The sequence below is a fragment of the Heterodontus francisci genome, chromosome 5, assembly GCF_036365525.1.
Source record: "Heterodontus francisci isolate sHetFra1 chromosome 5, sHetFra1.hap1, whole genome shotgun sequence".
NCBI classification, from domain to species: domain Eukaryota; kingdom Metazoa; phylum Chordata; class Chondrichthyes; order Heterodontiformes; family Heterodontidae; genus Heterodontus; species Heterodontus francisci.
Genome location: NC_090375.1, coordinates 30342677 through 30366461, shown reverse-complemented (window position 1 = coordinate 30366461; position 23785 = coordinate 30342677). Strand labels below are relative to the sequence as shown.

The 23785-nt window shown below is 44.2% G+C and overlaps 1 protein-coding gene across 2 annotated transcripts in view; it reads left to right on the top strand.

The window, feature by feature from the left end:
* LOC137369792 (microtubule cross-linking factor 1) overlaps positions 1 to 23785 on the top strand; it is a 244490-nt gene that overhangs the window by 192676 nt on the left and 28029 nt on the right. The window contains exons 12-14 of one of the 2 annotated variants that reach the window (XM_068031271.1): positions 3769 to 4092; positions 15587 to 15663; positions 18895 to 20449. In XM_068031271.1, coding sequence (XP_067887372.1) covers positions 3769 to 4092; positions 15587 to 15663; positions 18895 to 20449 — 1956 coding nt within the window. The remainder of the gene's footprint in view (positions 1 to 3768; positions 4093 to 15586; positions 15664 to 18894; positions 20450 to 23785) is intronic. The other variant, XM_068031272.1, reaches the window with a different exon arrangement.

Genomic DNA, 23785 nt, shown 5'->3' with positions numbered 1-23785 from the left:
CCCTCTGCCTGCTTCCACTAAGCCAATTTTGGATCCAATTTGCCAAATTACCCTGGATCCCATGGGCTCTTACCTTCTTAACCAATCTTCCATGCGGGACCTTATCAAAGCCTCAATGAAGTCCATGTAGACTAAATCAACTACTTTACCGTCATCTACACATCTAGTCACCTGCTTGAAAAATTCAATCAAATTTGTTAGACACTATCTCCCCCTGTCAAAGCCATGCTGACTATCCCTGATTAATCCCTGCCTCTCCAAGTGGAAATTAATCCAGTCTTTCAGAATTTTTTCCAATAATTTCCCCACCACTGATATTAGACTCACCGGCCTGTAATTGCCTGGTTTATCTCTGCTACCCTTCTTGAATAGTGCTATCCATTTGCTGTACTCCAGTCCTCTGGCACCTGTCCTGTGGGCAGAGAGGATTTGAAAATTTGTGTCAGAGCCCCTGCTATCTCCTCCCTTGCCTCAGGTAGCAGCCTGGGATACATCTCATCTGGGCCTGGGGACTTATCCACCTTTAAGCCCGCTAATACAGCTAACACTTCCTCCTTTTCAATGCTAATTTGATCAAGTATATCACAGTCCCCCTCCCTGATCACTACACCTACATCCTCCCTCTCCATAGTGAACACAGATGAAAAGTAATCATTCAAAACCTCACCTATCTTCTCCGGCTCCACACACAGATTGCCTCTTTGATCCCTAATGGGCCCCACTTTTTCCTTGGTTATCCTCTTGCCCTTAATATACTTATAAAACGACTTGGGTTTTTCCTTAACTTTATATTGTTTATTTTGTGATACTGAGGTGAGAATTTGCACAGGCAAACCATGAAAAATATTACACCTGTTGGTCTTAACAAAGAACTGAATATCTAAAACAACCATTTGCTTCATGACTCTTAACACAGAAAGTGGTACAAGTGATCATCAACTCGGCAACCACGTTTACCAGGAATTGGATCTTTAGGTAGCTGGTCCAGGAAGTGGTAAATACAGTTCAATACGGACAAGTGTAATTAGTACAAGAGCAGGAGTCCAAAATTGTGGTGAATGGAACAGTCATACAGCTTGCTGATCAGGAAAGAGATTATAGGTTATTATTGCTAATTCTATGACATTATCCGTCAAATTGCATGATTGCACTAAAATTGAAACAACTTTTTTTATTATTTCATGGAATGTGTCACTGGCAAGGCCAGCATTTGTTGCCCATCCCTCACTGTTCTTGAGGCGTAATAAGTTGTGTTGGCAGAAGAATAGAGTACAAATCTAAAAAGGTTATTTTGTTGTCATGTAGTTATTTGTCTGACCCTATCTGGAGTACTGGTTACCAAGCCAAAGACATTGAGAGAGTGTGGAACTAGCAAACAAGATGATTCTAGTCATCAGGAATCTAAATTATACAGAACCGTTAAGAAGGTGAAAAATGTGCAGTGACTAAAATGACATCTCTCTAGGTTAGGAAGGGGACTGAGAAAGTAAATCCAGGCAACCAGTTCATTGTAGTGAACTATCCAAAAATACAAGTTAAAAAAATCACCTCCTGCCCTTTCACCTCCTCCCTTGCCATCATCCAAGCCCCCAAACACTCCTACTGGGTGATACAGTAATTTACTTGTACGTCTTCGAATTTTGCATATTGCATTTGCTGCTCACAATGCAGTGTCCACTACATTGCTTAAACCATATGTAGTTTGAGTGACTGCTGAATGCCTTCAGACCAGAAGCATGAGTCTGACCTTCCAGTTGTTTAAACTTTAATTCACCATTCCACTTATACTCTGACCTCTTTGACCTTGGCCTCCTAAGCTGTTCCAATGAAGCTGAGCACAACCTCAAGGAACAGAATCTCATCTTTCTGCTAGGCACTTTAAACCACCTGGCCATAACATTGAGTTTAACATCTTGAGACCTTGTCTACCAATTCCATATTCTCTCTGACAGCAGGTCTGGTAATGGAGGACAGTTGCATCAGAGCTATTGAGAGTGGAGGAGGTGTGGGTTAGGGCTTGGAGTGTGGATGACCTATTGTGGGGGGGCGGGGGGAGCTGCTTCTTCTCCCCTGGGGTCTATGTGACCCACATTTCCAGGCCACGATAGCCTTTCCTTTGCCAGATTTTCATGCTTCCCTCACACTCTGCTATTCTGCTGTAACCATTTATACATTCTCGGACCCATCTTTTGTTTCTAGAGTTGTCTATTTATCACTCCCTTTTTCCTTGCAGCATCACTTGTTTGGCATTTAATAACTCCTTCCCTCCACCCTAACACAGACCTCTTCCTTTTATTCTTTTCCTGCCACCCTTTTCCTGGGTGCATTTGCTTAAAAGCTGTTCATCTACTACATCTTCCAGTTCTTATGAAAGGTCATCGACCTTGAAACGTTAATTCTGTTTCGCTCCCTACAGATGCTTTCTGACCTGCTGAGTGTTTCCACCATTTTCAGTTTTCATTAAAAATGAGTAAGATTGGAATGAGACGGAAAACTTCCCTACCTAAGGGCTAATTATTAGTGTTAAATGTTATGCAGGAAGTCTGTTGAATATCACAGTATAGATGGATCCAGGGAAACTAGTTATGTTTCTGGAAAAAGAAGGGATTACAAGGTATGGTTGGAAGGTGAGTAATATGGGATCAAGGTTGATCATAAAAGCATGAGCTTGTTCCATCAAATGTTACTAAATTTTAAAAAAAAATGTTGATGAAGTTGTAGAGTCGTACAGCATAGAAACAGGCCCTTCGGCACACTGCGTGTAACTCAATTGTAAATGGAGGTTTGATAGAATAAGTAAGAATATCAGACTTTTAAGCGTGGTAAATATGATCATTCTCATCTTTTGAACATAATTTAAACTGTCACCTACAAAGTTCCTTCTCTTTGGTTATCTTTTTAATCTTTCGGAGCTTTGTTAAATTGTTCCTATGTAATGTTGCATTCTTTCATTGTTCCTGCTTAGGGCTTCTGCCTCAAGAACCAAGGTATGGTTCAAGGCAAAGTATTAAGTACAACAGAAGAGGGGGGAAAGCACCTGACCAAGATGACTGAAACACTAAAAGGACAATGTTGCTCAAAGGAAGAAATACAACATCTCATTTGTATGCGAATGTTAAACTACTTTGCGAGAATGAGAATAACATACCTATAGTATGTTCTCTCACTGGAGTTGTGACTTTGAACTGGACAGACTAACTTTTAGATAAGGTTTATGCCGATCTCTAAATGTAAAAATATGTTATTAGAATAAGATGCATCATTTCTGGTTACTTTTGTGGCTTGTGATGCAGAAGCTATTATTAATTATTAAGGAATTCATTTTCATCAGCAACAAAACAAACATCAGATCTTGAACTATGATCGCCTATCCTCCTCTGCTTCTCATCTGGTTTTAACAAAGCATGGCAACCTTAAATCTAGCTATTGCTACAGTGATCACAATGCAATGAGGTAGCGAGTAACACTTTGAGCATTAGGCATAGTCCTTGTAACATTCTGCCAGCCTTTTTGTACTGGGCTTCTGTGAAGTTAAGTCATGAATCTCTATCAGTGCATTTGGAATAGGGGAAACAAAGATCCTAGGTCACTGCATGGATGCCAAACTTGTGAGCATCCTGACCACTATGCTGTTGAGGCAACGGAGTACTAGTGATTCATGTGCAACCATTACAACATAATGCCACATCCCAACAGCTGCTTCCATTTCAATTTCAGCTGTTAAAACATTTGCCTGTTAGAAACGACCCTCTTGTGTTCCTAATGCAGCTTCAGACAGAGGCCAAACCCTGGAGAGGAGAAAGCCATTTCACTGACCAACAGGAGCCAGTGTTGGAAGCCTTCGGGCAATGTCCAGCACGAGAGAGCATTCACTGTCGTCGCTTGCAAGGCCACAGGCCTTTTCTGGAATCTGAGAAACAGCCAGGCAGAGAACATGCTGCATCCTTTGCTCTGAATGAAGGTGACAGGTTCCACACTCCTCGAAATTTGTTCCTTGATGCCTTGTCACTTGACTCAGTAACTGATACCAAGGTCCTTCAGCCTTGCAGCTTGGAAAGCGTGAAGAAAACATTTGCAGTCTGCCTTGGTGAGGTTAGTCCCAACTACGACATCAGCCAGTTGGAATCTTCTGTCAGCACAATAGAAATATTACTGCATGTGGATATACTAACCAATGCACCATTTTTTCCATCGGGATTTTATATCATAAACAGGAACCTCCTAGTAAAATGCATTCCATGTCATTTTACCAGCTTTGTAAATGGAGCTGTGCAGTGACATATTTGATGATATGGTGATATTGTTGCGTCATAAACTGCATCTAACTTCTGTCACCACTCATCCCTTCCTGAAAATATGAACTGAGCCTCCCTGAAATTCCAGAAAGCATGACTTAGTTAACTGTGATCTTTACGACTTCATTGGGGTCAAGCTTTACCCTATGTGCTGGACTGAATAAAATCGTAAACTTATTTTACAAATGACAGTTTAATGATTTTGCAAGACTCAATATTGAAAGAGCATCCTTCCCCACATGTTTTTCAGAGTAGGCCAGTTAGATTACAGACCCCACTGGATTTCTGTGTTGCTTGGAAATGTGCAAACAGTAATATGAGTGCAGCTTACATTAACCAATTGGAGGATGAATCAACTCTTTAGAAGTGGGGTGAGACCAGCACAAATGACTCAAAACTGATTTTTTAGCATTTAAAAAGCCCTGACTTTTTTGTCATAGAGCCATAGAGTCATTTACGGCATAGAAGGAAGCCATTCAGCCCATTGAGTCCATGCCAGCTCTCCTCAGAGCAATCCAGTCAGTCCCACTCCCTACTCGATCCCTGTAGCCCTGCAATTTTATTTCCTTCAAGTGCCTATCCAGTTTCCTTTCGAAGTCATTTATTGTTTCAGTTTCCACCACCCTTGGGGAAATGAGTTCCAGGTCGTTACCACTCTCTGCATACAAAAGTTCTTCCTCACATACCCCAACATCTCTTAACCAAAACCTTCAATCTGTGTCCCCCAGTCCTTGTATCATCAGTTAATGGGAACAGTTCTTCCTTATCTAACTTATCTAAACCTGTCATAATCTTGTACACCTCTATCAAATCTCCCCTCAATCTCCTCTGCTCCAGGAAGAACAATCCCAGCTTTTCCAACCTAACCTTGTAACTAAATCTCCTATCCCTGGAACCATTCTGGTAGATCTCCTCTGCACCCTGTCAAGGATCCTCACATCTTTCCTAAAGTATGGTGACCACAACTGTACACAATACTCTAGTTGAGGCCTTTATAAAACTTTCTAAAGGCTCAGAATAACTTCCCTGCTTTTGTACTCAATGCCTCTATTTATGAAGCCCAAGATCCCATATGCATGCTAACCACTCTCTCAATATGTTCATCCACCTTTAAAAATCGATGCACATGCACCCCCAGGTCCCTCTATTCCTGCACACTCTTTAGAACTGCGCAATTAAATCTATATTGCCTCACCCTATCGCTTCTGCTAAAATGTATCACCTCACACTTGTCTGTATTAAGTTCCATCTGCCACTTGTCTGCTCATTCTGCTAGCCTATCTGTGAGCTGTTGCAGGCAGTTTATATCATCCTCACTGTTTGTCACTCCTCTAAGTTTGGTGTCATCAGCAAATTTTGAGATTCTGCTCTGTATTCCAATAGCCAAGTCATTTATGTATATCAAAAAAGCAGTGGCCCGAGCATTGACCCTTGCGGAACACCGCTGTCTACTGTACTCCACTCTGTAAAACAACCATTTACCATGACTCGCTGTTTTCTGTCCTTAAGCCAATTTTTTTATCCAATTGGACACTGGCCATCATAGAGTCATACAGCACAATAACAGGCCCTTTGGCCCATCGTGCCTGTGCTGGCCGTCAAGCAGCTAACTATTCTAGTCCCATTTTCCAGCACTTGGCCCGTAGCCTTGTATGCTATGGCATTTCAAGTGCTCATCTAAATACTTCTTAAATGTTGTGAGGGTTCCTGCCTCTACCACCTCTTCAGGCAGTGTGTTCCAGATTCCAACCACCCTCTGGGTGAAAAATGTTTTCCTCAAATTCCCTCTAAACCTCCTGCCCCTTACCTTAAATCTATGCCCCCTGGTTATTGACCCCTCTGCTAAGGGAAAAAGTCTCTTCCTATCTAACCTATCAATGCCTCTCATAATTTTGTGTACCTCAATCATGTGCTCCCTCATCCTTCTCTGTTCTAAGGAAAATGACCATAGCCTTTTCAGTCTCCCTTCCTATAGTGTGGTGACCAGAACTGTACACAGTACTCCAGCTGTGGCCTAACTAGTGTTTTATACAGCTCCATCATAACCTCCCTGTTCTTATATTCTATGCCTCAGGTAATAAAGGCAAGTATCCCATATGCCTTCCTAACCACCTTCTCTACCTGTGCTGCTGGCTTCAGTGATCTATGGGCAAGTACACCAAGGTCCCTCTGACTCTCTGTATTTCCTAGGGTCCTACCATCCATTGTATATTCCCTTGCCTTGTTAGTCCTCCCAAAATGCATCACCTCACACTTCTCAGGATTAACTTCCATTTGCCACTGCTCTGCCCATCTTACCAGCCCATCTATATCGTCCTGTAATCTAAGGCTTTCCTCCTCACTATTTACAACACCACCCATTTTAGTGTCATCTGTAAAGTTACTGATCACACCTCCTATATTCACATCTAAATCATTAATGTACACTACAAATAGCAAGGGTCCCATAACCGATCCCTGTGGTATACCACTGGTCACAGGCTTCCACTCACAAAAACAACCCTCGACCATTACCCTCTGTTTCCTGCCACTAAGCCAATTTTGGATCCAATTTGCCAAATTGCCCTGGATCCCATGGGCTCTTACCTTCTTAACCAATCTCCCATGTGGGACCTTATCAAAAGCCTTACTGAAGTCCATGTAGACTACATCAACTGCTTTACCCTCATCTACACATCTAGTCACCTCCTCGAAAAATTCAATCAAGTTAGTTAGACACGATCTCCCCCTGACAAAGCCGTGCTGACTATCCCTGATTATTCCCTGCATCTCCAAGTGGAGATTAATCCTGTCCCTCAGAATTTTTCCAATAGTTTCCCAACTACTGATGTTAAGACTCACCAGCCTGTAATTACCTGGTTTATTCCTGCTACCCTTCTTGAATAATGATACCACATTCGCTGTCCTCCAGTCCTGTGGCACCTCTCCTGTGGCCAGAGAAGATTTGAAAATTTATGTCAGTGCCCCTGCTATCACCTCCCTTGCCTCACATAACAGCCTGGGGTACATCTCATCTGGGCCTGGGGATTTATCCACTTGTAAGCCTGCGAAAGCAGCTAATACTTCCTCCCTTTCAATGTTAATATGTTCAAGTATATCGCAATCCCCCTCCCTGATCTCTACACCTACATCATCGTTCTCAACAGTGAAAACAGATGAAAAGTAATCATTTAAAACCTCACCTATGTCCTCCGGCTCCACACGCAGATTGCCACTTTGGTCCCTAATGGGCCCAACTCTTTCCCTGGTTATCCTCTTGCCCTTAATATACTTATATTTCCTTTATATTGACTGCCAATGCTTTTTCATGTCCCTTCTTCGCTCTCCTAATTACTTTTTTAGGTACCCCCCTGCACTTTCTACACTCCTCTAATGCCTCCACAGTTTTCAGCGCTCCAAATCTGCTATAAGCCTCCTTTTTTTTCCTGATCCAATACTCTATATCCCTTGACATCCAGGGTTCCCTGGACGTGTTGGTCCTACCCTTCACCTTAAAGGGTACATGTTGGCTCTGAGCTCTCACTATTTCCTCTTTGAATGCCTCCCACTGGCCTGATGTAGACTCTCCTACAAGTAGCTGCTTCCAGTCCACTTTGGCCAGATCCTGTTTTATCAAATTGAAATCGGCCTTCCTCAATTCAGTACCTTTATTTCTATCCCGTTTTTGTCCTTTTCCATAACTGACTTAAATCTTACAGAGTTATGGTCACTATCCCCGAAATGCTGTCCCACTGACACTTCTACCACTTGTCTAGTTTCGTTCCCTAGGATTAGGTTCAGTACTGCCCCTTCTCTTGCAGCACTTTCTCGGTACTGGCTCAAAAAGCTCTCCTGTATGCATTTTAAGTATTCCTCCCCCTTTAAGCCTTTTGCACTAAGATTATCCCAGTTGATATTAGGTAAATTGAAATCCCTATTATTTTTACACCTCTCTGAGATTTGCCTACATATCTGTTCCTCTATCTCTCCCTGACTGTTTTGGAGGCCTGTACTACACTCCCAGCAAAGTGATTGCCCCCTTTTTGTTCTTAAGTTCTACCCATATGGTCTCATTTGAGGAACCTTCTAAGATATTTTTGATTAATTGACCGTGTGGGTTTTCACCGGGTGCTCTGGTTTCCTCCCACTGCCAAAGACTTGATAGGTAAATTGGCCATTGTAAATTGCCCCTAGTGTAGGTAGATGGTAGGGAATATGGGATTACTGTAGGATTAGTATAAATAGGTGGCTCTTGGTCGGCACAGACTCGGTGGGCCGAAGGGCCTATTTCAGTGCTGTATCTCTAAATAAAAATAAATATCATCTCTCCTTACTGCAGTAATTCATTCCTTGATCAACAGTGCAATACCACCTCTTTTATCCCCTCCCCTATCACTCCTGAAGATTCTATACCCTGGAATATTGAGTTGCCAGTCCTGCCCCTCCTTCAGCAATGTCTCTGTGATAGCAATAATATTATAATGCCATGTGCTAATCAAAACCCTCAATTCATCTGCCTTATTAGTAAGACTCCTTGCATTAAAGTAAATGCAATCCAGTCTTGCATTTTTCACTTGTGCCTTGACAGGTCTATATTTGCACTGCCTTCCAGACTGACTCAGTTTCTCTTCTATATTTGGCTGTGCCTCACCCACTACTGTACCTCCAGTCTGTCTCCCATCCCCCTGCCAAATAAGTTTAACCCTCCCCCCCGCCCTCCCACAACAGCACTATCAAACCTCCCAGCAAGGATATTGGTCCCATTCCGGTTCAGGTGCAACCCGTCCAACTTGTACAGGTCCCACCTTTGCCAGAAACAGACCCAGTGATCCAGGAACCTAAAGCCCTCCCTCCTGCACCATCTCCTCGCAATTCAGCCCCTCGAGCCTGCTCAGCCATTCAATACAGTCACGGCTGATCTCAGCTCAGCCTCAACTCCACTTTCCTGCCCATTCTCCATAACCCTTCAACCCATTACTAATTAAAAATCTGTCTATCTCCTCAAATTTACTCAATGTCTCAGCATCCACCGCACTCACGGGTAGAGCATTCCACAGACTCATGTCTTCGAGAGAAGTAATTTCTCCTCATCCCTCTTTTAAATCTGCTACCCCTTATCCTCCCCTTATCCTAAAACTATAACCTCTCGCTCTAGATTGCCCTACCAGAGGAAACATCCTCTCTATGTCTACTTTGTCAATCCCCTTAATCATCTTATATACATGAATTAGATCTCCTCTCATTCTTCTAAACTCCAGAGAGTAAAGGCCTAAACTGCTCAATCTTTCTTCATAAGACGAAACCCTCATCTCTGGATTCAATCTAATGAACCTCCTCTGAGCTGCCTCCAATGCAACTACATCCCTCATCAAGTAAGGGGACCAAGAGTGCAGGAATCTGCCATCCATACCTGGTCCGGCCTACATGTGACAGCAATGTGGTTGACTCTTAACTGCCCTTTGAAATAGCCTGGCAAGCCATTCAGTTGTATCAAACCACTACAGGAAAAATAGCACTGTGGGTGTACCTACACCACATGGACTGCAGTGGTTCACCACCACCTTCTCAAAGGCAATTAGAGATGGGCAATAAATGCTGGCCTTCCCAGTGATGCTCAGATCCCAAGAGCAAATTTAAAAAATGTATGCGTAGCGAAATCCACTTTGCTTGAGCATGGACTGATAGCACTTCTGTCAGAGGAAACACCTGGCTTTTTAATTCGAAGAAAATGTTGCATTATTTTTTCTTCAAATTGATTTTACCCAAAGGAGGGAATGATTGCTCCATCTACAGTGCACCACACAAGGCCTTTGCCCCACAGTATCCCCTTTTGGATTCTAGTGTGCTGAAGTAAATTGCATTAATTTTTTTGTAATGTGAACCAGGGCTTTGCGCTGCAAAGTAAAATCAGTAAAATGGTGCCTCACTGAGAAGAGGGCAAAGTGCCATCACCACCCCATTTCTACAGTAAAGTTCTGGGGGATAAATTGGTCCCCATCAAGACTATTTATTGGGCACAAAATGCATGCTGGTGGCACCAATTCCTGGGTATGACCTGCCTCACCCACTCATCCCTTAGAAGTGCCCTATCTGCCTAAATGACAACTGTGACTTCCGAATGCTTGAGGCGCCTGTATAAAGCAGGTTTTGCCCCTTGATTATGCTAATTGGGGCCTAATGCCTGCTTCAGGATCTCAGTGCCAAATTTGGCAAAACCTATGCACACATCGCTCAGTTTTTCTGGATCTACAGCAGCAAAAACAGCTGCCCTTAAACAGACCCTGGAGGCTGCTGAGGAAGGAGCAAGTTTTGCCTTTTTTCCAAACTTGCTTCAATGTGGAACCAGGGTGAGCGCTGCAGTACTGCAGGCGAATGATGGCCTGTGTTCCTCCCTTCCTATTTGCCTCCCTTCCCTCCTAGGATTAACCTGCAGGCCATCTCAGTGTCTAAGCCAGCCATTTTGCGAAGATCCTGACCAATTGAGTTACACCAGGATGCCTGAGTGGTATCCGCAGCTGGCTGCGATCACAAAGGTGAGGCCTGAGGGCCAATCTGAAGCGAGCCTTGGGCCTTCCATCTTCAGGCGTGCATTCTAAAGGCATCAGCAACTCTGTGCCGATCCCAGTGATAACCAAATTTCTTAGCCTCTGCCTGTAGTTTTGTACTGAAACAAATTCTATTATTTTGTGGTCAGTGTTTTTTTTAAAGACATTTCCTCCCTGACACCATTTCCCATTTTAACCCTTATTTTTCAAGAATATTTCATTCCTCAAAAATACTAGGATGGTTTGTAACTTCACACAGCCGGCTTTTATTGTATTAACTAAGGATGAAGGGACAATCATAAGATGAAATATTTTGCTGTTGCACAGTTGTTTGTCTCCCTGGTGTATCCGAGTCAAGGAATGGCAAAATGCTTTAGAAATGAGTCTCGTATTGCTGTCAGACAACAGGAGCTGCTGCTTCTATGACCGACTGGGATGTCGAGCTGCATTTTAATCAGGGCCTCAACTGAAACTCAGACCTGCTACAGTCTGCAAGTGTGTTTATTACATCGAGATACGGTGCCTCACAGTGGCAGCTGCTCCATCTCTCGAGTGGGGGACGAGATGATAGGATACTCCTCCTTGAGGGGAGTGAGTGAGGGAAAGTTATTGCTATTTAGCTAAACGTTAAACACTTTTTTCAATTTTGGTTCACCAAATAGAGGTGTATTTCTACTCCGGTCATGTTCTCGTGCCTTCATGTCACGCACAACTTGTCTTTTTTAAACCCAATATGTCCATGTAAAGTAGCAAATATATACTTTTTTCAGCTGACATATTTGCATCCTGTCAATGCAGAGCTTTGAAACCAAGGGTGGAATTTAATGCTCTCTCCCACAGCGGATTTGGAGGCAGGGAGAGCATAAAATAGGGTGGGATGGTGGCAGGGATGGGGGAGGGGGGGGGTGCCAAAGTTTAGTCTGGGCCAGAAAGACCAGTGAACGGCACTTAAGATCTGAACAAGGAACCCGGCATTGGGAAGGGGGGCCGGCTGAGGGCCACTCCCTGCCCTTGCTGCTGAACCCCTCCCCCTCTACCCCAACCTGCGAAACCCCCTCCCGCCCTGAGCTACCTTAAGCCTGTTTCCAGCGCTGCTCCTGGCCACTGCAGCTACAGCAGCAGTCACCGCCTCCGCAGTATCACTGCAGCTGCCAGCCTCTGATTGGCCAGCAGTCTGCAAGGGCGGGATTTATGGTGACAGGGTGCTAAACCCTATGGGAGGCGAACTACTGTCCAGTTAAGTGCCTAATTGGCACTAAATTCTGCGGGCTTCTGTAGAAGAGGCGATGCAGGTATCTCGGCGTTGGTTACCCCGAACAGCAATACCCCCACCGCAAGCATAAACTTCCCACCCCCCCCCCCCCCTCCTCGCCCCCCCCCCCAAGTTTCAGGCAAATCTGTCACTTTCAGGATGACAATATTGGTAACACACACGAGGAATCCAAATTAACCTGGTTTCGTAATCTTTCTTTTGGTGTTTATGGTTTAATTTATCATATCACAATAATATGACAAGCATTAGAAAATTCTTCTTGACAAACTTCCTGGGTTAAGGCCAGGCAGCATGGATGTTACCTTCTCTCCTGCTATTTTCAATCCTTCAGTGGCATTCCTTTTTCCATCTTATCCTTGATGCCACATTCCCCTGCCTCCATGACAAGGTCTTTATATGTTATTACAATGGCGAGTCGAAGAGACTTAGCAGTTGGCAGGAAAAAAGACAGAAGCGCAAGGGGAGAGCCAACTGCGAAACAGCCCTGACAACCAATTTTATCTGCAGCACCTGTGGAAGAGTCTGTCACTCTAGAATTGACCTTTATTGCCACTCCAGGCGCTGCTTCACAAACCACTGACCACCTCCAGGCGCTTACCCATTGTCTCCCGAGACAAGGAGGCCAAAGAAAGAAAAAAAAAAAATGGTTAATGTTCAAGAAACTTGTTTTGGCGAGTGATCAGTTTTTGTTTATATTCTATGGTTCCATCCTTGGCCTTCTCCTGTTTCTCATCAAAATGTTCCCCCTCAGCAACATCATCCAAAAACATTGCATCAGTGGAGGGTGTGTTGATGTCCAGCTTTACCTGCCCACTTCCATGACTGTGGCAGTGCAGCAATAACGTCTGTCAGGCTCAAATTGTGTCATAGACTCATAGAGTCGTACAGCATAGAAACAGGCCCTTCGGCCCACGGCATCCATGCCGACCATAATGCCTATCTATACTAATCCCATCTGCCTGCATTAATTCCATATCCCTCTATGCCTTGCTCATTCAAGTCCAGATGCCTCTTAAATGTCGCTACTGTTCCTGCCTCCACCACCTTCTCAGGCAGCTCATTCCAGATACCCACTATTCTTTGTGTGAAAGATTTATCCCTTTGATCCCCTTTAAACCATGGGAAACAGACTCTGGCTATCTACCCTATCTATGCCTCTCATAATTTTATATATCTCTATCATGTCCCCTCTCAGCCTCCTTCCCTCCAGGGAAAACAGACCCAGCCTATCCAATCTCTCTTTATAACTCGAGCCCTCCAAACCAGGCAATATCCTTGTGAATCTTTTCTGCACCCTCTCGAGCTTAATCACATCTTTGCTGTAGTGCGGCGACCAGAACTGTACACAGTAGTCCAAATGCAGCCTAACCAACGTTATGTACAACTGTAACATGATGTCCCAACTCTTATACTCAATGCCTCGGCCGATGAAGGCAAGCATGCCATACCCCTTCTTCACCACCCTGTCTACCTGTGTTGCCACTTTCAGGGAACTATGTACTTGCACCCCAAGGTCTCTCTGTTCAACAAAACTCCTCAGGGCCCTGTCATTCACTGTATATGTCCTGCCGTGGTTTAACTTGCCAAAATGCATCACCTCGCACTTGTCTGCGTTAAATTCCATTTGTCAATCCCTTGCCCACTTTCCCAGTTGATCTATATCCTGTTGTAGCCTTAGACAACCTTCTTCACTGTCCACTATACCACCAATTTTGGTGTCATCTGCAAACTTACTAATCATGCCCCCTACATTCACATCCAAGTCATTAATATATATGACAAAGAGAGCCCAGCACCAATCCCTGTGGCACACCACTGGTCACTGGCCTCCAATCTGAAAAACAATCCTCCACTACCACCCTCTGCCTCCTATCACCAAGCCAATTTTGTATCCAATTAGCTAGCTCACCCTGGATCCCATGTGTTCGAACCTTCCAGACCAGCTTGCCATGCGGGACCTTGTCAAAGGCCTTGCAAAAGTCCATGTAGACAACGTCCACCACCCTGCCCTCGTCAATCCTCTTGGTCACCTCCTCAAAAAACTCATTCAAATTCGTGAGACATGATTTCCCACGCACAAAGCCATGCTGACTATCCCTAATCAGACCTTGCCTTTCCAAATGCGTATAAATCCTGTCTCTCAGAATCCCTTCCAATAATTTTCCCACCACTGATGTAAGGCTCACTGGCCTGTAGTTCCCTGGCTTATCCCTGCTGCCCTTCTTAAATAAAGGCACAACATTAGCTATCCTCCAGTCTTCCGGTACCTCACCCGTGACTAACGATGATACAAAATTCTCTGCCAGGGCCCCAGCAATTTCCTCCCTTACTTCCCATAGCCATTCGGCCCTCCAAGCCTGCGCCGTTCAAATATATAATTAGATTTGTGGATGTACTATAACTTTACAGTGAGCAAAGGCATCCTGTTTTTCTTGCCATCAGAAATTCAGCAGATCCCATCCACTTTACAGGGTCCCCTCTCGAGTTCAAGTCAACAGTGCACAGCCTTGATGTCCTCATTGCCGAGCAGAGCTTTGTCACCCAAATCCAATTGATTATGAAGGCTGCGGACTTCCACCTCTGAAATATTACCCATCTCTGTCTCTACTTCACCCCATATCTGCTGAAACCCGAAACACACCTTTGTCACCCTCAGACAACTTTTCCAGTGCTCTCTTTGCTGGCCTTTGGAGTTTCAAAAAACCTTGCCTTTGTCTCAAATCCCTCCACAATCTTGCTTTCCCTTAAATTTTCAACTTTTCCAACACTACATCCCTGTCCACCATCTGTATATGCTGTAAATGTCCCTTCCCAACACTAACATCAATGTCAGTGCCTTCCACCATCTCACTGCTGTGCTCTGGAAGTTTCTTTCATTGTATCTTTTCCTCTCTTCAAATGCCCCCTTAAAACTTCTCAGACTGTGTTTTAGGTCACATGCCCTTCACCTCCTTAGGCCTTGCACCCAACTGCGAGGTGCCTTGGATACTTTGTGACAGTAAAGACACTATAAAATTGTTGAGCAACATTTGCCTCTGGTAAAGAGCGAAAACTTGTGAAGCAAGGAATACATTTTCAAACTGTTTCCCAGCACTAATTATATCATCAAAGTAACCAATGTTACGTTGAACTGCCCTAATAATAAATTAAGGATGCTTTTCAGCTGGTCTGATTATAGTATTTAATGAAGTGTGATTGAACAGCTGATAATATTGTATTTAAAGGCAGGCAATGTGTTGCATGGTGGTGCAGCCTCCCTTTGTTTCTCAATGAGCATGTACGATCAGCTGTTCACCTGCAGAGCTGTTTCATAAGCAGAAGTACATTTGGAACTCGCCATCACTTGCTGTGATATACCATTTGACACCTTGATATGGTGGCGGGTATGACTTTTTAATATTAGGTGGCATAACAATAGAATAGTGCAAATGTCAACAGTGTGTCACAGAATAAAGCACTGCATGACCTGCAAAATTGTTCTTTTCATCTTACAGGCTCTGAATGAAATTTGTGAGACAAAGGACACGGCGGAGTTCCAAGAAAAAGAAACTCGGAAAGCAAATCTTCAGAGGTACAGGATCAGATTTTGTCGTGTGATGTTCAATGAGTGCTTGCTGGTTCTCTGAACAGTGTTTAACTCTCACTGTACAGTTCACCTCAGTGCCTGTGGGCTAGGGCTGGAAAATACACCCACTGTGCCTCACACAGGAAAGTGCACATTTGTGGGCATCAGGTGAGGACAGGATTGGGTTCAGCTGTGATGGCCTGTTTGGTAAAATAAAACACCAGTACTCATTAGGAGCAGTACTGATTCCTCTAATGTCCTGTCTAATGGGGCAGTAGCAAGATCAAGAACACTTAAAGAATTATCATCCTACTGCCACTGACATCTGCCCCACTTCCATTTTAGTCCTGGCTGGGAAATAGCCAAAGCTGCCACCAGAAACAGGCAAGACAAAAAGGAGGAAAACAAAGACTTGCATTTATATAGCGCCTTTTACAACCAGGGGATGTCCCAAAGTGTGTTACAGCCAATGAAGTACTTTTGAAGTGTCGTCACTGTTGTAATGTAGGACATGTACTTAGGAGCCCAATGCAATTTTAGAGGTCGAGTAGATGGCGTGCACTGCATAAGCTCTGCCCAGTGAAATGCCATACAGTGTAGTCTAACCAACAGAGTGTAAAGGGATCACTGGAGGCAGCTCTGAAGCTGCCACAGTTGAATGGCTTTATGGATTTTTGTGGAGCCAGGAGGAGCATGAATGCACATCTTGGCGCCTCAAAAATCTTCCCGCCTGATGCTGGACATGCTGAAGAACTCCATTCCCCTGCCCCTTTACACTTGGCACAATCACCTGGTCCTCCGCTGTAAGTGACTCCTGCACTAGAACACCCAGATTCCGCTGCACCTCGGAATTCTGCAGTCGTTCTCCATCTAAGTAATACTCTGCTTTCTTATTCTTCCTGCCAAAGTGAACAACTCCACATTTTCCCACATTATACTCCATCTGCCAGATTTCTGCCCACTCACTCAACCTATCTATATCGGTCTGCAACTCCTTATGTCCTCTTTACAACATACTTTCCTACCTATCTTTGTGTCATCTGCAAATTTAGCTACCATGACATCGCTCCCCTCATCTAAGTCATTGATATAAATTGTAAAACGTTGAGGCCCCAGCACAGACCCCTGCGAGACTCCACTCATCACATCCCGCCAATCAGAAAAGGACCCATTTTTTTTTGATTTGTTCATGGGATGTGGGCATCACTGGCTCGGTCAGCATTTTATTGCCCATCCCTGATTGCCCTTCAGGAGGTGGTGTTGAGCTGCCTTCGTGATCCATTGCAGTCTTTGGGGTTTAGGTACACCGACACTGCTGTCAGGAAGGGAGTTCCAGGATTTTGACCCGGCAACAGTGAAGGAACAGCGATATAGTTCCGAGTCAGGATGGTGTGTGGCTTGGAGGGGAACTTGTAGGTGGTGGTGTTCCCATGCATCTGCTGCACTTGTCCTTTTAGGTGGTAGAGGTCGTGGGTTTGGAAGGTGCTGTTGAAGGAGCCTTGGTGCATTGCTGCAGTGCATCTTGTAGATGATACACACTGCTGCCACTGTGCGTCGGTGGTGGAGGGAGTTAATGTCGAAGGTGCTGCATGGGGTGCCAATCAAGCGGGGTGCTTTGTCCTGAATGGTGTCGAGGTTCTGTAGTGCTGGAGCTGCACCCATCCAGGCAAGTGGAGAGTATTCCATCACACTCCTGACTTGTGCCTTGTAGATGGTGGACAGGCATTGAGGAGACAGAGGTGAGTTACTCGCTGCAGAATTCCTATCCTCTGACCTGCTTTTGTAGCCACGGTATTTATGTGGCTGGTCCATGTTCAGTTTTTCGTCAATGGTGACCCAGGATGTTGACAGTGGGGGATTCATCGATGGTAATACAGTTGCACATCAAGGGGAGATGGTTGGATTTTCTTTTGTTTGAGATGGTCATTGCCTGGCACTCGTGTTGCATGAATGTTACTTACCACTTAACAGCCCAAGCCTGGATGTTGTCGAGGTCGTGCTGCATATGCTGAGTATTTCCAGCACTTTCTGTTTTGATTTCAGATTTCCAGCATCTGCAGTATTTTGCTTTTATATAACTGATGTCAGTTTTGCCTGGATTATCAATTAGTGGCCAGGGGGCATGCTCACCATCCACAATTGGATGGCAGGTAGGCTGTTATAGCTGGAGGACCAATAGGAGATCCTTCAGCACGGAAGGAGCTGCAGCCTGCCATCGCAGGTATCTCAGCACTTTTTAAAAGTTTGAAATAAAAAATGGCCACAGCTCCTGGACCAACAGTGTGGAGGGGCAATCCCTGCAGACAGAGGCCTGCGGCCGCATTGTAACCGGATAGGCAAGGAGTGTCTCAATGTCAACCCCCAATGTGCCCGATGCTGCGGTGGGGTGGGGGGGGTGGTTGGGTCTGCAGGCTGACTGGCAAATTCCAGTTGGCCTCTGATCATTGGCCTTAATTGGCCTTTTAATTGTCTTAGGCTACCTGCCCGCGATCCAGTCTGCAGAATAATGACTCAGGGGAGGGATGGTGCCGTCAAATCAGCACGCCAGCTGGCAGCACAAAATTAAATGCCCACTTGCCTCTGTTCCTGCCTGCGTATTGGGGCAAAAATCCTACCCTGTGTAACAGTCACTGTAGGCATTCATGCATGAAGATTGAGGTTGGTGGGGTTCTGAAGGAACAACAGCACCCATGGACCTGTAACGCAGCATGAATCAGAACCTTCAATGGAAGAGTACAAGGGGACAGTATGTATTCTAATGTGCCCTTGGGTCATTTGGAAGCATTCTCGTACATGCGTTAGAAGATTGTGATTTTGGGACCCACACCAAGTCTTGAAGACACATCAAGACTAGTGTACCAGTGTGGTAATGCTGCTCTGTCAGAGGTGCTATCCTTTGGTTGAGATGTTAACTGAGGTCTTAACTGTCTTTTCTGATGGCTCAGCTGGACAGTAAAGATCACTTGGCAATATTCAGAGCACGGAGCTTTCCCCATTTATTGGCTAGCATTCCTATTTCAGACAGTAACAGCAAAATAAAATGAGATTAATAATCACTTCACCTCATTCTTGCTTGAGGAATGTTGCTTCTACAGAATAGCTGATGCATTTGTACACGTAGCAACTGTCACAGGACTCTAAGAAATCGATTGCGTGATGTGACGCATGCACTATCTGAGTTATTGTTTGATAGAACACGATTCATAACAACTAAAAATGTTCTTGTTTTATTCAAAGGGCAAAGTCAGTTTCCTCCATGTCAGAATTCCAACGATTGATGGACAGTTCCCCTTTCCTCCCCGAGAAGCACTTAACCGGTGGTCCTGAGCAACAGATCGGCATCACTAAGGATGAGACAACCCCACCATTGTCTCCAGATGACCTGAAGTACATTGAAGAGTTCAACAGAAAAAACTGGGAATACACCAATAGAGATAAACCAACGGAAGCCTGGACAGAACAGACTGAAAATGAGAAAATAGTTAGCAGTTTACCTTCAGAACCATTCCAACCTGCTTCATGGTACCTCACAACCAGCGTCACTTTGACAACCAACACAACGAGCAGCCAAGATTACACTCAAAAGCAGCTACAGCGAAGCAACATGGTTCCGGATAAAATAGGAGTGCGACTCTACCACAGCCCACCAGTGATCCGTAGGTTTGATGGGTCAGCACAACCTAATAAAGATGGGACGAAAGTAGTTGATTCAGATTATGCCTTTTCCAAGATCAAGTCAAATGGGAATGTAGTTGAGCCAAAGGGAGGATCACCAGATGTATTTGGAAGATGGCCATGTGACATTGGCAAACACCACAAAGATCTGCTAGAGGGTGGACTCCATCCCATGGAGCATCCAATCTGTAGTACTGTTGGCTTTGCTTCATCCCTGCATGACCTTAAAATATCTGGCAATATGAGTGATGACATGAAAGAAGTAGCTCATTCAGTCATAAGCCGAATACGTTCTAACTCAATGGAGCCCCAGTTCAAAGACATTGCATGTCAGACTAATGGTGTCACAAGTATAGGAACACAGACCAGCCAGACCATCAGTGTAGGTCTGCAGACGGAGTGTCTTAGGAGCATCACCAGCAGTCCACACAAGTGCTTGACACCAAAGGGAGGCTCAACTCCAGTTTCATCCCCCTCACGAAGTTTGCGGAACAAACAGGTGGCACCTGGAGTTGAGAAAATGCAGGCAAAATTTGAACGTGCATGTTGTTCACCAAAATACGGCTCCCCAAAGCTGCAAAGAAAAATTCCATCAAAACCTGATCAGCCAAAAGATCGAATTTTGACCAACAACCCTCAGAAGGGCTTTAATGAATCAGCTTGGGCAAGATCGACTACCACCCGGGACAGTCCAGTTCACACTACCATTAATGATGGCCTTTCGAGTTTGTTCAATATTATAGATCACACGCCTATAGTTTGTGACACTGTACAGAGGTTGTCCAGGTCTGTAAGTAGGTCTTCGCCCACAGAACCCAGGTCAAATTATGTCTTGGTTCAGGAGTTTTTGAAGAGTGTCCGTGGCAGATCACCAAGTCCAGTCTGCGTAGCTATAGAAACAGAGATGGAAGGAGATGGTGAGGATCTCATTGTGAAGCAGGGACTGTCTATTTCTCCAGGATGCACGCTTGCTGAAAGCCCTGCCAGGATCTTAAACAAACAACTTCTTGAGCAGGCCTTTAGTGAGGAACAAAGTCAAGCCAAGAACAACCAGAAACCTGCCAACGATGATCCGAAGGCAGAAATTGCAGATGGAGCTTCCCCAGGCTCCCTTGAGGTAATTCTTTTTCTTTACTTTGTCTGAAATCTCACAGTGCTCATTATTTGTTATATGTTTTTAAGGTAAAACTTTAATCATTAAAAAAATATTTGTGTACTTTGCAAAAGATCTGTGGCAGCATTCACAAAACTGTTACAGGTCAAGGGGAATCAAGCCAATTCTGAGTCACGAATTGTATTTAGGATTTTGCAGTCAACTAAATCCTCACACTGTGTGCGAGTCATGGGGAATTGGTTTACTGAATTCTGGGCAGTGAGATGGAAGTCTTCTTACATTGGCTGCTGTTAAAGGCTTGCTGCTTCTTTTAATCCAGTTTTGCCTTGTTCGTAGGGAGTATGTACCCACAGTTCAAAGTTGCCCTGAATTTTAAAGGAGTGTTAGGTTTGGTCTCAGAACTTGGAAGTTTGTCAAATTGCCACAACAAACAAAGCAAGCGGCTTTTACACCTTGTAAGTATCTATGGGTCTCCTACCAAGCCAAAGTGTTGCATTAACCAGAGTGAAAGCAAAATCGAATCTTCTCAAGTCACCGTTTCAAAGGATTTGATGACAATGTACTAACTTTGGAACCTATCCTGGACTTGGTCTGTTTTCTGGTGCGATTGCTGATTAATAGTTATTGTGTTTTGTTCACATTAAAATCAGTGGAGACTCATGGATTAGCTCAATTTGTAGCTTCTATTTTGGATCTCACTTGAGTGCCTGGTTTATGCCAAGAGACAGTGCTTTACTCAGTGTCCAGACTTGCTCCTCACGTTGGATTGATGCAATATTGTACAGCATGGCAACTCCAGTGGGTAGAAAATTCTGCAGATGCTGCTGGCCTTCACGATGCTGATTCCGCATCCCTGTTGCCATGTCCTTTTTCCCCTACCATCACTGTCACATCTCATCTTGGGGCGGTAGAGAGAAGGTTGATTTACTCCATATGTCTGTTCGCGCAGGAGTTTTCTCCCTCTCCCGAAAGCCCCAATCTGACAGTGATATATTTCCATTGGTATCATGGGGCGGCACAGTGGTGCAGTGGTTAGCACCGCAGCCTCACAGCTCCAGCAACCCGGGTTCAGTTCTGGGTACTGCCTGTGCGGAGTTCGCAAGTTCTCCCTGTGACCGCGTGGGTTTTCGCCTGGTGCTCCTGTTTCCTCCCACAGCCAAAGACTTGCAGGTTGATAGGTAAGTTGGCCATTGTAAATTGCCCCTAGTGTAGGTAAGTGGTAGGAGAATGGTGGGGATGTGGTAGGGAATATGGGATTAATGTAGGATTAGTATAAATGGGTGGTTGTTGGTCAGCACAGACTCGAAGGGCCTGTTTCAGTGCTGTACACTGCTAAATAAATAAAAAAATTGTCCTTTTGATTCCTCATCCAATGGCAAATTAATCGTGTGATCAGAGCTGGCCAGTGATTTAACCAAATGGAACATCACAGACAAGCCCAATCCTACAGTTGCCTGACATCCACCAATGAGTATTTTCCAACAAGAAGTGACTGATCAGGACCCTGAATAATTTCCCCTGCATGACCCAACAATATTGAGACCAAGTGTAGCACTGTCCAGGCTGAGACCGGCTCAGGTTGGCTCAGCATAAGCAATAACTGGATGCAGGACTTCTGATCTTCAGGGTTCAACTATTCACTGAGTAAAATCACTGAGCTATCAGCCTTGAAAAAAAAATGCTCCTTTTATTTTTATTCTCAAATTTCTTGGGAAGCAGTGGCAGTAGGAGAGAAAGCAAAGGGGAGCAGGAAAGGGCTGCAAGAGGGTGAGAGCATTGAGGACTGAGTTGGTAAATCTGTCAGCAGGAATTGAAGTTAGCTGGAGAGCGAGTTTTGAAACTGAGATTTGGTCACATTTATAGGAGGAATAAGTCAGTCAAAAATGAATCCTTTTGCCCCCATAAAGAAATGTTTTGACATTCTGATGCTACTTTTGTTTTGCACTGTGAATGCCCAGAACTGAAAGAGAAAAAGCCAACAAATAAGTTACCTGCAATTAAGAGACTTTTGGGATTTAGGTTTTTAGGATTTTGAAATGAATTAATATGGTAGTTAGAGAGAAATACTACTGGAGGAGTCTGTGACAAGAAGACACAATCTTAAATCAGGAGAGAAGTTAGGGAACACTTCATTGCACAGAGGGTGGTAGATGTATGGAACTTTCTCCCACAAAAAGCAATCGATGCTAGTTCAATTAATTTTTTTTAAAATGTGAGATTGCTAGATTTTTGCTAGCCAAGGGTATTAAGGGATATGGAGCTAAGGCAGGTAAATGGAGTCAGATACAGCTCAGCCATGATCTCATTGAATGGCAGAACAGGTTCCAGAGGCTGAACATCCTACTTCCATCCTTATGTTCCTACCATACTGGTACCTAATATACAATTCAAAGTTTATGCTGCAGTTCAGTTTGAAAAACTCCGGAGAAAACAGTGCAGTGCAAGCCCCGCCCCCACCCTGCTAGTGACATGAGAGCCAATCTTCTGGCTGTGGGGCTAGATCCTGCTAAAGTACGGTATGAGCAAATGCCTGTTGTAATGGCACAATATTTGGTATAACTCATGAGTCTCCTAAAAGAAAAGAGGCGAGTTCTGTGACAGTGTATCATTCTGCTGCCATGCTTGATTGTGATACACAATCATATCTAAAAGGTCTGGACTTTGCAGCACTGAAGCAACTGGGGACCTGGGATCAGTATCTAGAGTCCAGAGTGAACCTACGGTGTAACGTAGTGCACTGCTATAACAGCAGTAATAGTCACAGACAACCTATGGACTGAAGCAGTGCTCACTACAATTATAGCAACAATCTGTTTTGATTTTACAAACAGAATTACAATATCAACAATGCTTTCAATATTACACATGTTCCAAAACGTATATTTGAAAAGTTAGCAACATTTTTCACTGGCCTAATTTTGCTTTTGGGTTTCAAAATTTTTTGGAAATTATTGGTGCTATATTGGTGTAGTATTATTGGTGCTCATAGAGGCACTTACTCTAATGTCACCACATTCTGATGGAAACGATATTAGGATGCTGGTCCCTGAAAATCCTGTTCAAGCTCGCATCTTGACTGAAATTTGACACTCAGGATCCCTATAATTGGCAGTCCAGTTTAGTTGGTCTCAGAGAGAGGGACAGTAAACTGGCTGGGTGGTTGTCTCCATTTTCTACATTTATGGAAACCTTCAGGCAAGTCAGATCAGATTGTCCAAAGACCATTGATTTTGTTTGCGGAGAAACTCCACCCTCCCAGTTGAAGAGCAGTGAAGATGCCAGGAATTCACGTTGGGGTGAATAAAGAAGCTATTTTAAAATAAAATATTAAAATAGAAA